The sequence below is a fragment of the Mixophyes fleayi genome, chromosome 5 (genome assembly GCF_038048845.1).
Source record: "Mixophyes fleayi isolate aMixFle1 chromosome 5, aMixFle1.hap1, whole genome shotgun sequence".
Classification (NCBI taxonomy): Eukaryota; Metazoa; Chordata; class Amphibia; order Anura; family Limnodynastidae; genus Mixophyes; species Mixophyes fleayi.
This window is the reverse complement of record NC_134406.1, coordinates 197,300,447-197,314,721: the sequence shown is the minus strand read 5'-3', so window position 1 is coordinate 197,314,721 and position 14,275 is coordinate 197,300,447. Positions and strand designations below refer to the sequence as shown.

The window sequence follows — 14,275 nt, the reverse complement described above, 5'->3', positions numbered from 1 at the left end:
ATTACAGATAAAGTGGGAGGACGTTTTTTTTGCTGAGCTTGCGTTGTGGCCTATCCCGGATTTTCCTTCTCCAAGACCCCATTAATGCAGTATCCCGACCTTCACATTGTCCCAGACAGGCGCGGATTGGGAACTTAAAGTGGCCCTGGAAAAGAGTCTGAAAGTGGCCTAATGTGGGCGGGGCCAAATAAATGGTAGGCGGGGCCCATTATGTGTGTGTATTCATTGTGTCTGCACACCCACTGTATGTACCCAAGTATGTGTGTCCTGTTCTTGTCGCTTTCTCTACCTGTGAAAGCTTAGTTGCTGCTTGTCTGGATCCTGGAATGCTGTGAGTCCTATCTGGAAAAAAAATGGGTACATGAAATTAAGAAAACTCCAACGAGCCCCGGCGTTAAATCAATCGCACACACATTTAATAATTAGCCCTCCCTCCAGCCCCATTAAAATAATAGTATTCACATTTGATAAATTAACCTATTTCCCTACCTCCAAACAGGCCCAGAAATAAATAGGATTTAAGTTTAATATATATAACCATTTCCCAAAACCATTCCTTGCCATTAAATTATTCAAATTCACATTTAATAAATAGCCCTCTGACCAAATCTCAGCCTCACATTCAATTAAAGACCTGCCTCCTCATCTTAAATTAATAGGCCCCACTATTAAACTAAATTGCCCCACCATCACCCATTAGTCACCACCTACCTCACACCCACATTTCATTGCCCTAAGCCCCCCTGCCCTCACCCCCATTTCATTGCACTAAGCCCCCCTGCCCTCACACCCATTTCATTGCCCTATGCCCTCACCCCCGTATAATTGCCATATGACCCCTGCCCTCACCCCCGTTACAGTGACATCAGCCCCCCTGCCCACACACACTATACTGACATAAGCCCCATTGCCCACACACACTACATTGTCATAAGCTCCCCTGTCCTCACCCCCATTACATTGCCATAACACGGATACCTGCTACATAGCAAATCAACATTTGCATTTATTTTGTAAACTGAAAAAAAAGAAAAGAAAAAAAAAAAACTGATCGTTTTGGTCAACATCTCCTTCCACTAGTTACCTGTGGAACAGTTAAAAGCTGTTTAGTTGGTGTGACGAATGTGCATGCACAGCAGAGGAATATTTTTCAACAGTAAGCGGATTGGTAGAGGCCCATATGAATGCTATCCCTCCTGCTCTGGTCAGTTCTGTCTGAGCTACATTCACTAATTAGCAAATGCATCTTAACTGGCACTGCAGGTTAACATAGTGCCAACAGTACACAAGCAGAGTGATCACTGGATGGGACATGACACAAGACAACAAAATAAACTGAATTAACTTCAGTCCAGTTTTTCATACTGAACAATCATGTATACTTTCAGCACTTTCTCCATAGGGTTCATTAAACCTGATCTGAAATGCTGGATAATCTGCATTCACCAAATAGTGTGTCATTGGTAGCAAACTGAGTCTAAAGAACACAAAGGTGAACCACAATAGAATACAGGAGAGGGAGAGAGAGACACAAATACAGCAAACAGGGTACCCTGCTCAATACTGAAATGTGATCACTACCTACAACAAATAATTACAAAATACATGCCATCAAGCGAATGATAGCAGAGATCTCTCTTTGAAAGAGTAGATTTGATTCTATACATTCTGAAAGAAAACCATGTTAGTCTTACAAGAACACAGACACCTTATGGGCAGCAGCTTATGATAAGGGGTCATTTAGAGACATCACGCTGGATCAGCTATGTATACTCACGGGCTGCTACGGTCGCTGTACTCATTTGCCACAGTCTCGATCCTCCGGCTCTGGCTACCACGACGTAGCAACTCTGGAAGCCCAGACCAATTCCCACCACCATGACTGCAGCTGGAGACACTGACAGCTCACCGCACAGGGGATCCGGAGTGGCCACACTACGCCCCTCCACCGAGAGATGAATGTCTTTGTTTATTATGGGATAGGACGAGGATGGCGCCAGGTTTAAGATAAGCTCCGCGGCCACAAGCTGCAAGGACCAGCCACAGCGATGCTCCCCCACTGACACCCCTGATCCGCTGCTCCCTCCCCCCCAATTCGTCCCCATGTTAGGCTGGCCCTGATTGTCGACGAACACCCAATGTTAAAAAAAAAAAAAATGAAAAAAAAAATCAAACAACCTGCAGTCGGCCTCATTACGTCCCCGGCCTAAATTCCCGGTAAGCCTTATGGCCAATCCGACCCTGGTCCCAGACACCATGGGCCTAAGTCAAAAAGAAGAGTAAAGCATTAAAAGGAGTAACTTTGCACCTGGGCAAAACTATTTTGCATTGGAGGGGATGGTAAATTTAAAATGTGCGCACATATTTATAGTTGGGATAGGGCATGCCCTAGATAAGCTTTAAATTTCAGTGTAAAAATAAAGCTAAGTGTGTACTACATGAAAAAACACAGCCAGTAATTAACCTATGTGCAAAATAGAAAACTAATTTGCACCCCTTGCATTGTGACATGGTTTTGTCAAGGAGACTACTTACTCAATTATTTACTTGACTTTCCTTCAAGAAACGGGCTGTATGTGCAGGTTAGTGTCGCTGTCGGTACATACAAGCAGACAGAGAACCCTGCCCGGTCGCTCTGATTGTGTTTTAAACACAGTCAGAGCAGCCGATTAGCATACCCTGACTGCCTGTATGTGCCGACAGCGACACTAGCCTGCACATAGTGTACAGCTGCTGGGAGCCCATGGTGAGAAGCTAAAAAGGGAACTGGGCCTAAATCGCCCCCAGTTAGGAAACCAATCTAGATCCGCCCATGGCTGGTATACAGTGATATGCAATAGCGCCCCTTTTACTGCCTTCATTGTAAAACTATCATATTCCATTCACTTACATTTTCCATACCGCCACTTCTAAATTTCCACTTCAAACACTAATCCCACCTATATCAGGACAGTTTATAAGTTTTCAGGGACACTTTGCTGCTGAGCAGTTGCATTTAAGTATCTCATGCACAATAATGTCTCTGTGGACCTTTGAGCACTACAATCTTGTCACCTTTACTAAATTCGATTTCAACATATATTTTGCATTTTAAATCCTACTGTTCAGTAAATGCTTATTAAGTCCGAAACTAAGAATGTATGAAAAGAACTGCAATTAACAAGTACAAAAGTGGAACGTTATTGTGCCTTTGTTCAGTATTTAAAAAATGGGACATTTACTAATGCATACATTTCTTGGGACGAATCTTTAAAACCTGGGACTACTCCTGAAAAATATGGAAAGTTGACTATGAATTGTATCCCTACTTTCCTCATTAATAGCTGCAAAAACAAATCACTAATACTGAGCACGCATGACACTATATTAGGTTAATGTGACAGGTACTGAAAGACAATCCAGGAATTCTAGACCTCTTCGTTGCTATCATTGTATTAATATAAATAAAGTTGCGCTTATTTGTAAGTGTTCTGTCTTGCCGCGGGGGTCGCTGGGAGTTGTAGTCTTACTTCCCAGTCCTGCTCCTCCTCTCATGGCCGGCTCTGTGGGGCCGCACAGAGCAGTGGATTGGGTCGGTTAAAGGGACTGGAAAAGACTGGGTACGGAGTAGCACTAGAAGCCGTGCAGATCGTAATGAGGTGAGGAAACAGTCAGGTAGCGATGAAGTTTTACCGTTACACCTTCTGGTTGGGTAGGCCGGGGAGGAGACGCCGCAGGGAGGGTGCGGGGAGAGGCCCGGTGAGAAGGCTTTGTGATCAGTAGGCCTGGAGAGAGAGTAGAGGAAGTAGTGAGAGTGTAGACAACAGGGAAATCGGGGGGAGGGATGCTTTGTATTTCCTAGCTACATGAGAAGAAATGTATCCAGACTCACCTATCTTACACGGGATATGAGAGTTCACCCTGCCATGTTCTATGTCTAAACACTTGGGACACCTTTCAAATGAACATGTTTTCTTCCCATATAGAACACATAGATGCTTCAGTATATTGAAATGTGTGGACAAAGGGGCAGGATAGTGTAGAATATGAATCTGCTGTAGTTTTTTGGTGCAATGTAATGTTTTTAATGGTATACAAATTGTCATTGTTTTCTATGTTTGTGTTCAAAATTACACAAAAAACAATTTGTTTATGATGGGCAAATGGTGGTGATATGAATATCCTATTCTTTATATAATTAGATAGTGGTAAGTTTTAGCATAGTACTAGATTTTACAGTGAGGTTGATACAACAGTATGGAGACAATTCAATGCAGTGCGAGATGCTTTGTACATCATGTATACGCGCCTAATAATGGGAGAGCTATTCAATTTCTGGACCTGCGGTGCGCATCATGTCCGCAAATAGAACTTGATTGCACTAATTTTTGCTGTGAGGTGAGTTGTGGGAACTGGAATTGAATAGCTTGTCTGGCATTAGGCGTGTATAAATGACATGCAGGGCATCTTGCGCTGAATTGAATCTGTCCCTATGTGTGCATCTTAAAAAAGTGACATTAAAGCCACTTGTTGCTGATTTTCTTGTGCCTTCTAAGTGTTCCTCTATTTGACTCTGAAGTGTAAATAATGTGTCACTTCAGTTTTGGTGTGGTTGACAAAATTAATATAACTATCACGTATACACACAGCTACAACATAACCACTGATAAGTGAAGTGAATAACATTGATTACCTCTTTATAAGGGTGCTGTCTAGAAGTGCGATATATTAGGCAGCAAGTGAACAAACAGTTTTTGAAGTTGATGTGTTGGAAGCAGGAAAAATGGGCAAGCGTAAGGATCTGAGCAACTTTGACAAGGGCCGAATTGTGATGGCTAGGCGCCTGGTTCAAACATCTGCAAAACGGCAGGTCTTGTGGGGTGTTCCCGATATGCATGTGCGTTGTTTACTTGGGGTAGAGATGGCACCAGGATGCACTATGGGAAGAAGGCAATCGTGTAGATGTTACTTTGACAAGTAGCACCTACGTAATTGTTGCAGACCAAGTACACCCATTCATGGACACAATATTCCCTTGTGGCAGTGGCCTCTTTCAGCAGGGTAGTGTGCCCTGCCACAGTGCAAAAATTGTTCAGGAATGGTTTGAGTAACATGACAGAGTTCAAGGTGTTGACTTGGTCTCCAAATTCCCCAGATCTCTGTCCGATTGAGCATCTGTGGGATGTGCTGGAAAAACAAGCAATGGAGGCGACACCTTGCAACTTACGAAACATAAAGGATCTTCAGCTAATGTCTCAGTGCAGGATACCACAGGACACCTTCAGAGGTCTTGTGGAATCCATGCCTCGACGGGTCAGAGCTGTTGTGGTTGCATGAGGGGGACCTACACAATATTAGGCAGGTGGTTTTAATGTTGTGGCTTATCGGTGTATATATGCATGGTCACTACAGGCAACCCAAAGATAAACTTGTAGCAATTGTTAGGCTAATGGTTACCTGATAAGGCTTAAGAACCAGGCTAATAGAGGTCTTCACCTATAGCAGCTGCTTTTACTGTAGAACTGAACTTGTTCTGAGGTATTCAAATGCCCTCAGGACTAAACTGTAGGGTAGTAAAAGCTTATCAGAATAACCATAGCGCAACATGGAGGATAACCGGAATACAGAGGGCAGGTACAAAAGAAACTCCAATGGTCCTGGGTCTGTAGCACGTAAGATAACCAGGAAGCAGGCCAGAGGTCAGTACAGGTAACAAGCAGGGGTAATCCAGTGAACAGGCAGAGGTCAGGGGCAAAGGTCACAACAGGATTCAGGTCAAATGCAGAGTATCCACAGAATAGAAAAGGACAGAGCTGGTCAGCAGTTGTGCAGCAGACAGACACTAGAACCGACAGAGACGCTAACCTCTCCCTTCCTTAAATACATAAAGTGGCCACTCAGAGGTTAGGGGCTTAGATGGTACTAATTGCACCTCTAGAATGTGCTTAATTAATTATACTTGTTTGCGCACGTGCCCGGCTGACACAGATGACGGGATGCAACTCCGATTGCAAAGGCGTCTCAGGCTTTGCCTTGGTGGCGATCGGGACAGTGATACCGGAAGTGACATTCTGGCTGTTGTCATGACAGCTGGGACACAGGTGAGAGCAGGTGGTCGTTGGCCACCGCTCGCAACAGCAATGCTGTAGTTTTACTCTTCGCTGTACCATGTAATTCTTGACTACCATATATGGTGGATCATAATAAAGTTTGAGTAAACATGAGGGTAGATTTAGCTTTTATTTTTGTTATTTTACTGCTATAGCACAACAAGCTTTTATTTATATTTAATGTAGGAGTTGAAGGTGCTCTCCTTGTTGCTGTGGGTCACCACTCTTATGTTCCGAGTTTATGTAAGCTCCACAAAGGTGGCTGTTCCCTTTGTAGGGTTTGCACACTCTCCTTATGTTAAGGCTGATCCCGGTTTTTGACACTGTTGAACAGCACAGCTTTGAAAACAGAAGGGTCGTTTATTACTATTAATGGTAGTTTTTATTTATTATTTATTTATGTTTAGAGTGGCATATGATTATGAGTGGCTCACAAAGATATGCTGTCCAGTTTAAGCCAATGGATGCTTCAAAGTGCTTTCAATCTTCTGTCAAAAGCAGGGTCTGGCTTTAAAAAATTGGCTGTTCAACCACTTTAACAACTTCTTTCTAGACAATGACTTAAAAGTCAGTGTCGGAGCTCAAATTTCAAAGCATAGTGTGTACGTTATTGTCCTTTTAAGTTTGCTGTGACAATGCCCTTTGTGTCAACCTACCTAAGAGACTCCAAGCCAGTCTATTCAGATCCTGGCTTCTGCCCTGCTATTTATGGTTGCCTTCATACAGGTGCATGCGTACACTGGTGCTTTTGCAGCTAGAACAGCGCTCCAATTGCTCTGTCCTGACACACTAAAGGGAATTAAAAATGCTGCTCCCCTGTCATGTGGTAGCAATTGCACTCAGAATGTTACAAGCAGCGCCTTCAGCGCTTAATCACTTGCATGTGGCAGGTGAGGAGTGTTTTCGATTCATTTCACTGTATCCGCATGGAGCACATTGACTGCTCTCAACACTAGTACTTTTTTAGTTGGAACACTGGTGGCGTACAATGTGCCTGTCTGAGGCCACACTGATTTGTGATAATTGTCAACAAAAGAAACCAACAGAACTAACAGTGAACAGATTTAAATAACTTAAAAATAAAAAAGCTGTGCTTGTGTCAAGTATGTTATTTAACTCTGTAATGAACAATCTTTGATATATTAAATCAGTGGTGGGTTTATAACTTTTTAATTTTGTAACTTATTATTTTCCCACTTATAAAATAGCAGAAGCCGTTTTCCCTGCATTCTTTTGCCATCTATTCAACAGTAGTACCACAATATAATTGTTATAAAAAGGAGAGTTTATTTTTATAATGGAATGTGATTAAAGTACACGTAGGTCTATTTAATTATATACTTTTTCATATTCTATAATCAACTTATAGGGGCCAATTCAATATGGTCGCGTTATTCTAGAAATAATGCAGCCTGTGCACTATTACCGTTAGTACGGTAAAAGTGCACAGTATTAACGTTATTATGGTAATTTTAGCGCTGATTTTTGCTTGTACTTTTGGGACACAAGTAAAAATCCGGGTTAAAATTACCGTATTAAGGTAATTCTACTAACGCCGCGTTAATCCTAGATTAACGTGGCCGAATTGAATCTGCCCCATAGTCTGGCAACAATTTTTACCTGAATTCTGTTGACAGATGGAAGTGTAACAACTATTTGCTTTAGTTTGCTTATATAGAGATTGTTATCTGTAAAGGTGAGAACACAATCTATAGGGCATGTTCAGACGTGTATGATGCAAATGATCTAATGTACAGATCTGTTTGATTATACTAATTTAGGTGTATCGCACATTTTTTCCCACATCTGTTTATTTCCCTAGGTGTGTATGATCTGTGTAAAAATGCATTGATATTTTTATTTAATGCAAGAAGTTATCTACCCTAAACCTATAGATCCTTGCATACCACCAGGTAAATTATTTGTGCAAAAATTCATTGACGATTTTTCTGTCACCATATTAATAACATCGCTCACAAAATAGCACCAGTCTTTGTTGCCTGTGTTTTTAGTTGGTGTGTGTATATCATATTTATTTTAGGTTTTGTTTTTTTTGTTTTGTTTTTAAGTTTTTTATTTTCTTCATGGACAATAAATTAGCTTACCATCCAAGAATAAACCCATGTTAATTGCATACCATGCTACAGTTGTGATAACTGTTCCTGGCAACTGTTGCTAATACCTGAAAACACTCTGTGATTCATCCAATTTGTTGTCTTTTTATAATTACAGGAAGTAAAACGGAGAATTCTAAAGAAAGATACAAATATAGTACTGTTTAATTTAAATGCTTACTGATAAAATTGTGATGCTCTGGAAACCATTCCTTCCAAATATATTAGTAAGTTAACTTCAATTAAATTTACGAGATGGCTGGAACTTCACAGGCCAGGAGCAAACATAGTGTGGTCCGATTAGCGTCACTTGGAATGTGCTCACTCCCAGACCCGCTTCCTCTGTATCTTGCAGCTCTTTCCACCACTCTCGTTCCAATTGTTGTCATTGACAGGTTGTTGCCCATTGTGTACCATGGTGCCAACATAGACTGTTATGGTTACCCAGGCATGTCCTAAAATGGGATGTTTCTGCTGCCATTCGGGATGTTTTTTGTAATGGCCTCATCAATGGCAGTAATTTGAGCCAAAAACCAGATAAGGCAAACAATGAAAATCCATTGAAAGTCTTGCTTCTCTGTTGGGTCACATTATTTCATTGCTTGTTTGTGCAATTTTTTACATTGGGAAAAACTATTACTAGTTTGTAGGGTACATTGGAAAAACTCGCAAATCTCCATTCAGGACAGCTTCGACATTTTGTAGCGACTTTTCTTTGTCATCACTATGCATAACTGTTCATTGACTTTGAACCTGTCAAGCTCAAAGGTGGAGATTGAGATGGGTCTCTTCTGCAACGTGAATCAAAATGGAATTTTTCATGATGCACATTCTCTTCCCCCTCTTGCTTTTTATAAGTCCTCACAATCAACTTTCATATGACATTTTCATTACATTTAATTTATATAATTTGTTTATTCATTATGTATCATTGAATGCATTCCTTTATTACTCCATTGTGGAGATTAGTTTACACCACTTTTTATATAAAAAATTACTTGTTTTTGGTTTACCTGTCCCTTAAACTGTAACCTAACCCCATCATCTGTTCTCATGGATTTAGCTACATTTTGTCATAGCCAACATCAGCCTTTCCCTTCACTTTTTTTTTAAATCAGAAACATCTACCTACCTTTAACCCGAGCAGGTATGATTGGGCACAATATCGTGGTCTCATGACATACATGGTCAGATAATCTTATCTTCTGATGACATTTGCCATCATTCTTTATAAGTATCCAATTATAATCATTTTCTAAAAGAGATCATTGGTCATTCTGGGTTCACACATATTGTATTTTGCAGCCAGTTAGGTGTAAAACGGCCTATCAGTATCACTGTATAGGGGCACTCTTTATTAGATCTGAGCTATTTTGTACCATAATGAGCCACTAATCTTTAAATACAAGTTTTTCCCACTGGATTTCTATGGTGCTAGTTAGTTCCCTGGCAGTTTTCTTGTGTATTCAGTTTGGTGTGGATGTGTCTGAAGCTTCTTTTTGTAGAAAATGACTAACTAGCTATACTATATTGTATTTATATTTTCTGTGAAAATCACTGCATCATTAAGCATCTCAAATTCAGATATGGGGAACTTTTACATATATTTACATTTTATTGGCAGTCTTTTTATACAAGACATCTTGTATTTTTTTAGTTTAGTGTTTTGAGGGAAAATCTTTTAGCAAGGGCTTCCAAAATCTGTGTTCTTGGGACAACCCTCTCGGTCGTGCTTATTCGCCAATGACGGTCTATTGGCACTTCTGTTTTTCCAACCTCCCAGTACTCCATAGCAAGGAAGACAGTTGAGCAAATCCCAGGCATTGGGGTTTCCATGGTGACAAAATATGGCAACAGGTACTAGGAAAACTGAACCTTCCATCCCATTTACCCAGTCTGTTTAATGCAAGCATTCTTCTGGGTTGCTGTTAACGGCTTGTTGTATCTTTGGCTGATACCTGCTTAGTTTCATATACTAATCTCTGATTAGCTGTTGATCTTTAATGCAGGGCAGGAAGATCTCTCGTCCCTTTTTTTTTTTTTTTTCTAAAATCACATATTTTTGCTTCCCCCCCACCTCCCTACATTATTATTAACCTCAATAACACTAATTTCAAGTAATTTGCAGTCAATTTTGACCACCTCACAGGTCACAATATTATTTTCTTACACTTTCAAACAAGGACTGCAGATTTAGAAGACCAAGTCTGCGAGCCCTATTATTTCTATTTCAGCAATGACAATTAGCAATGGAGCTCTCCTGAATGTCACTGGAGACTTTGAAGAACACTGCTAACACCTTCTCTTTCTTTTCTAGCTATGACGCTGCCCAACTGCACTAGAGACTGCCAATAACTGTTCTATCACTTCTGTGTCCCTCTGTGAAATGGCGCTGAATCGCCTTGGAGGGCGGTACTTATAGAATCCAAAGCTTGTGAGATCCGACAACGTAACGATGACTCTTTGCCTCGTTTTCAATTTCGAGGGTGCACGAAAGTACCCAGCCGGCTCGGCACGGTACTCGGATCTGCTAAGTTCGGGTGTTTTCGGTTCTCGGAGCATCTGTAATACATTTTTATGCAACATGTCTAAAACTTTTCAAAAGTACATATATTTAGCCTTTCCCAGCTCAGGATATATATAAAACCTTATGTCCATTGCCGTAGCACTGCAGGACGTACGTATAATTCCTGTTAAAAATCCAGGTGGTGTACTGCTGTCTTGTGCATTAGTTAGGAACAATGTCAAGATGTTCTCAGACATCAGATGTATGGTGTATTAAATGCACTTTCTCATTTGACAGAAATTATCACTGGGACCCCATGTAGGAGGAAGAAACACTTGTTATTATAAGACCCTAATGAGCTCAAAGGTGTCTTGATTTGTTAGAACTTGTGTCAACAAGCTTTGAGCTCTGATGTCACAAGGGGAGAAAAATGTTTTAAAAATGGCTTGCCGCAAATAACATCATAGTGCATGGGGGGGGGGGGGGGGGCGGGGACAATAAAAGAGTTCTGATCTTGCTCCACAGGTTCCAAAATAAAAGGTGGTACCTTCATTTAAAGAAGGGAAACCCCTCTTTGAAATGAATGTTCTCCTGTTTAATTATTACCTGCTGATCATTTTGCATCATACATGCTTGCTTGAACTTGTGGACCCACAAGCGTCGGTAATAATATTTCATCGGTTTGTTGCTAATGCCATGGATGTCAGTTTGCCTGGAGGCCCGTACCTGCTCAGCCAGTGACGCTGCTTGACCCCTCGGTCTATCCCAGCTTACTCTCCCTTAATCTCACTATTACTATTTGCGTGCACAGGTGCTGTTATAGCAGTGATGTGTCAATTCTGTTTGTTGGGTGTTGGTGTTTTGTTTTTTTTTGTTTTTTTTTTTGCTGGGTTGTAGATTTTTTAAAATATAATTTGGAACAGTAGGCTACAGGATTTAGTGAAATAGCTTCCTGTTAATGTTACAATTTATTATTCTTGCAGTAACATTAGTATTTTGGGTTACAGAAATAAAATCAACACTATTGAAATGAGGAATGCCGTAATCGCATGTGACCTTCTCTTCTGTGGTTGCTGTGGGCCATTTCCACAGTAACTGCAAATTATCCAATAATGATACAGCTGCATCAAATGAAAGCTGTTTAGTCAATCTGTTTTTCTTACATACTCTCTCTCTTCTGTTTACAGTTGATGGTTACAGAAGCTAAATGACGCCATTCAAACAAAGAGATGAAGCAGTGATTAATGGCAGTGTACTAGGGCTAATCCACTGGAAGAGTCCAAAAGCAATAGGACTTGGTCACTAGCCAGAATGAAGAAAATCAGTTTGAAAACATTACGCAAGTCTTTTAACTTGAACAAAAGCAAAGAAGAAAATGATTTTGTAATGGTACAGCAGCCTTCAATGACCAATAACTTTGTGAAAGATGACTCTTTGTTCGGCGGCTGCTACGGCAAAGACTTGACGGGATGTGAAATAAACAATGAGGATGAGAGAGGTGGCAAAAATAGGCCAAAAAGTGAGAGCTTAATGGGGACGTTAAAAAGGCGCCTTTCAGCAAAGCAGAAACAGAAAGGAAAGGGAAGCACATCCGTTAGCTCTGCAGAAGAGGACACATTTTCTTCTTCTTCTGCGCCGATTACTTTTAAAGATGTGAGATCTCAGAGACCCTTAAGATCAACATCCCTTCGCACCCACCACTACAGTCCAACTCCATGGCCCTTGCGACCCACAAACTCTGAAGAGACCTGCATAAAAATGGAAGTGAAAGTGAAAGCTTTGGTCCACTCCTCCAGCCCAAGCCCTGCACTTAATGGGGTTCGAAAGGACTTTCACGAGCTGCAGTCAGATAATGTTTTTCAGGAACAAAGTACAGAATCTCACAATGGAGATCTTCATCTACATATTAATGAACATGTGCCTGTAGTTCTAGGTCTTATGCCTCAGGACTATATTCAGTATACTGTGCCTTTAGATGAGGGAATGTATCCTTTGGAAGGATCACGTGCTTTCTGTTTGGACAATTCATCCCCGATGGAAGTTTCTGCTGTACCTTCCCAAATTGGAAGTAATAGCTTTCACGAAGAGGAAAGTCAGTTGGCCCCGGATGTAGTAGTGGCCCCGGACATCTTTGTGGACCAGACTATCAATGGTCTGTTGCATAGTACTAATGGAGTTCTATTTGAAAATTCTATGGTAAGTCACAATGATGTCCCTCCACTTTCACCATTACTACCTCCAGTCCAGAACAGTCAAATCCAAAGGAACTTTGCAGGACTTAATAGCACAGATGCACGCATGGCTGAAAACTTGCGTTGCCATTTGAATTTTGATCCTAATAGTGCGCCTGGTGTGGGACGAGTTTATGACTCGGTACAAAACAATGGACCTATGGTAGTTACCAGTCTTACTGAGGAGCTTAAAAAACTTGCTAAACAGGGTTGGTACTGGGGACCTATCACACGCTGGGAGGCAGAAGAAAAATTGGCCAACGTACCAGATGGCTCCTTTCTGGTTCGAGACAGTTCTGATGATCGTTATCTTTTAAGCCTAAGTTTTCGTTCTCATAGCAAAACACTTCATACTAGGATTGAACATTCAAATGGTAGATTTAGCTTTTACGAACAACCAGATGTGGAAGGACATACCTCTATAGTGGACCTTATAGAACATTCCATTAGAGACTCTGAAAATGGAGCATTTTGTTACTCCAGATCTCGAGTGCCAGGATCTGCCACGTATCCAGTTAGATTGACAAACCCAGTGTCCCGGTTTATGCAGGTGCGGTCATTGCAATACCTATGCCGCTTTGTCATACGTCAATACACCAGAATAGACCTGATTCAAAAACTGCCATTGCCAAACAAAATGAAGGATTATTTACAGGAAAAGCACTACTGAACTTGTGGGAATTTTGCAATTTGCACTTTGGGATCAAAAAGAGATTTAAATACAGTTTACAAACTTTCATTGCTATCTGAATACTTTGCTGCCATACCGATATATTTTAGTTTGGATAAATGAGTGTAATGCATTCTTTTTTTTTGTTTCTTTTTAATAGTAAAACCATGAAACATTTGATGTGTGAAATCACCATCTTCTATTAACATTCAAAATCACAATGTGAAAATATTAGATTCTTCTATTTTTTTTTTCATGTTCTTAGCTGCTATCCACTGTGACTATTATGCATTAAAAGCACACATTTTGTGTTCCTTACTACCGCTGACATTAAATTAAACCTGTAGATTTGATCTTTTGTTACCTGTTTGTTTTTATAGTAGAAACCATTCAGACTTTTTTTTTTTTTTTTTTTTATTTATTTTTTTATAACAAACAATTAGTATACATTCCTAATGAGGTACAGTCTTTATTTATATTTTTAAAGTTATTCTTAATAGACGGTGAGCTATTTTATAATATAGTTGCAGTCCGTGCTGTAACGCACAGCAACAAATTACCAACATGTTGATTGGTTTAGTGCAAGGTAGACTAATCGATGCAAGTAATTGCTATGGATTATTAAAACTGTAAGTTTGCACCTATGTTTGTAAATAGCCACCAAA

The 14,275-nt window shown here is 40.5% G+C and overlaps 1 protein-coding gene across 2 annotated transcripts; it reads left to right on the top strand.

Annotated features, from left to right (window-relative positions):
• Window positions 1-3,492: 3,492 nt before the first annotated feature.
• SOCS6 (suppressor of cytokine signaling 6) lies at window positions 3,493-13,963 on the top strand. 2 transcript variants are annotated; one of them, XM_075213245.1, is made up of 3 exons: window positions 3,493-3,638; window positions 7,912-8,002; window positions 11,897-13,963. In XM_075213245.1, the coding sequence occupies exon 3, from the start codon at window positions 12,021-12,023 to the stop codon at window positions 13,608-13,610; it is 1,590 nt and encodes a 529-aa protein (XP_075069346.1). In that variant the 5' UTR covers window positions 3,493-3,638; window positions 7,912-8,002; window positions 11,897-12,020; the 3' UTR covers window positions 13,611-13,963. The 2 variants fall into 2 exon arrangements, with proteins under 2 accessions (XP_075069346.1, XP_075069345.1); XM_075213244.1 differs by lacking the exon at window positions 7,912-8,002 and having other exon boundaries at window positions 3,494-3,638.
• Window positions 13,964-14,275: the final 312 nt, after the last annotated feature.

Bases quoted from the DNA above. Each gene is read 5' to 3' on its own strand.
- SOCS6 (XM_075213245.1), top strand. From the start codon at position 12,021: ATGAAGAAAATCAGTTTGAAAACATTACGCAAGTCTTTTAACTTGAAC.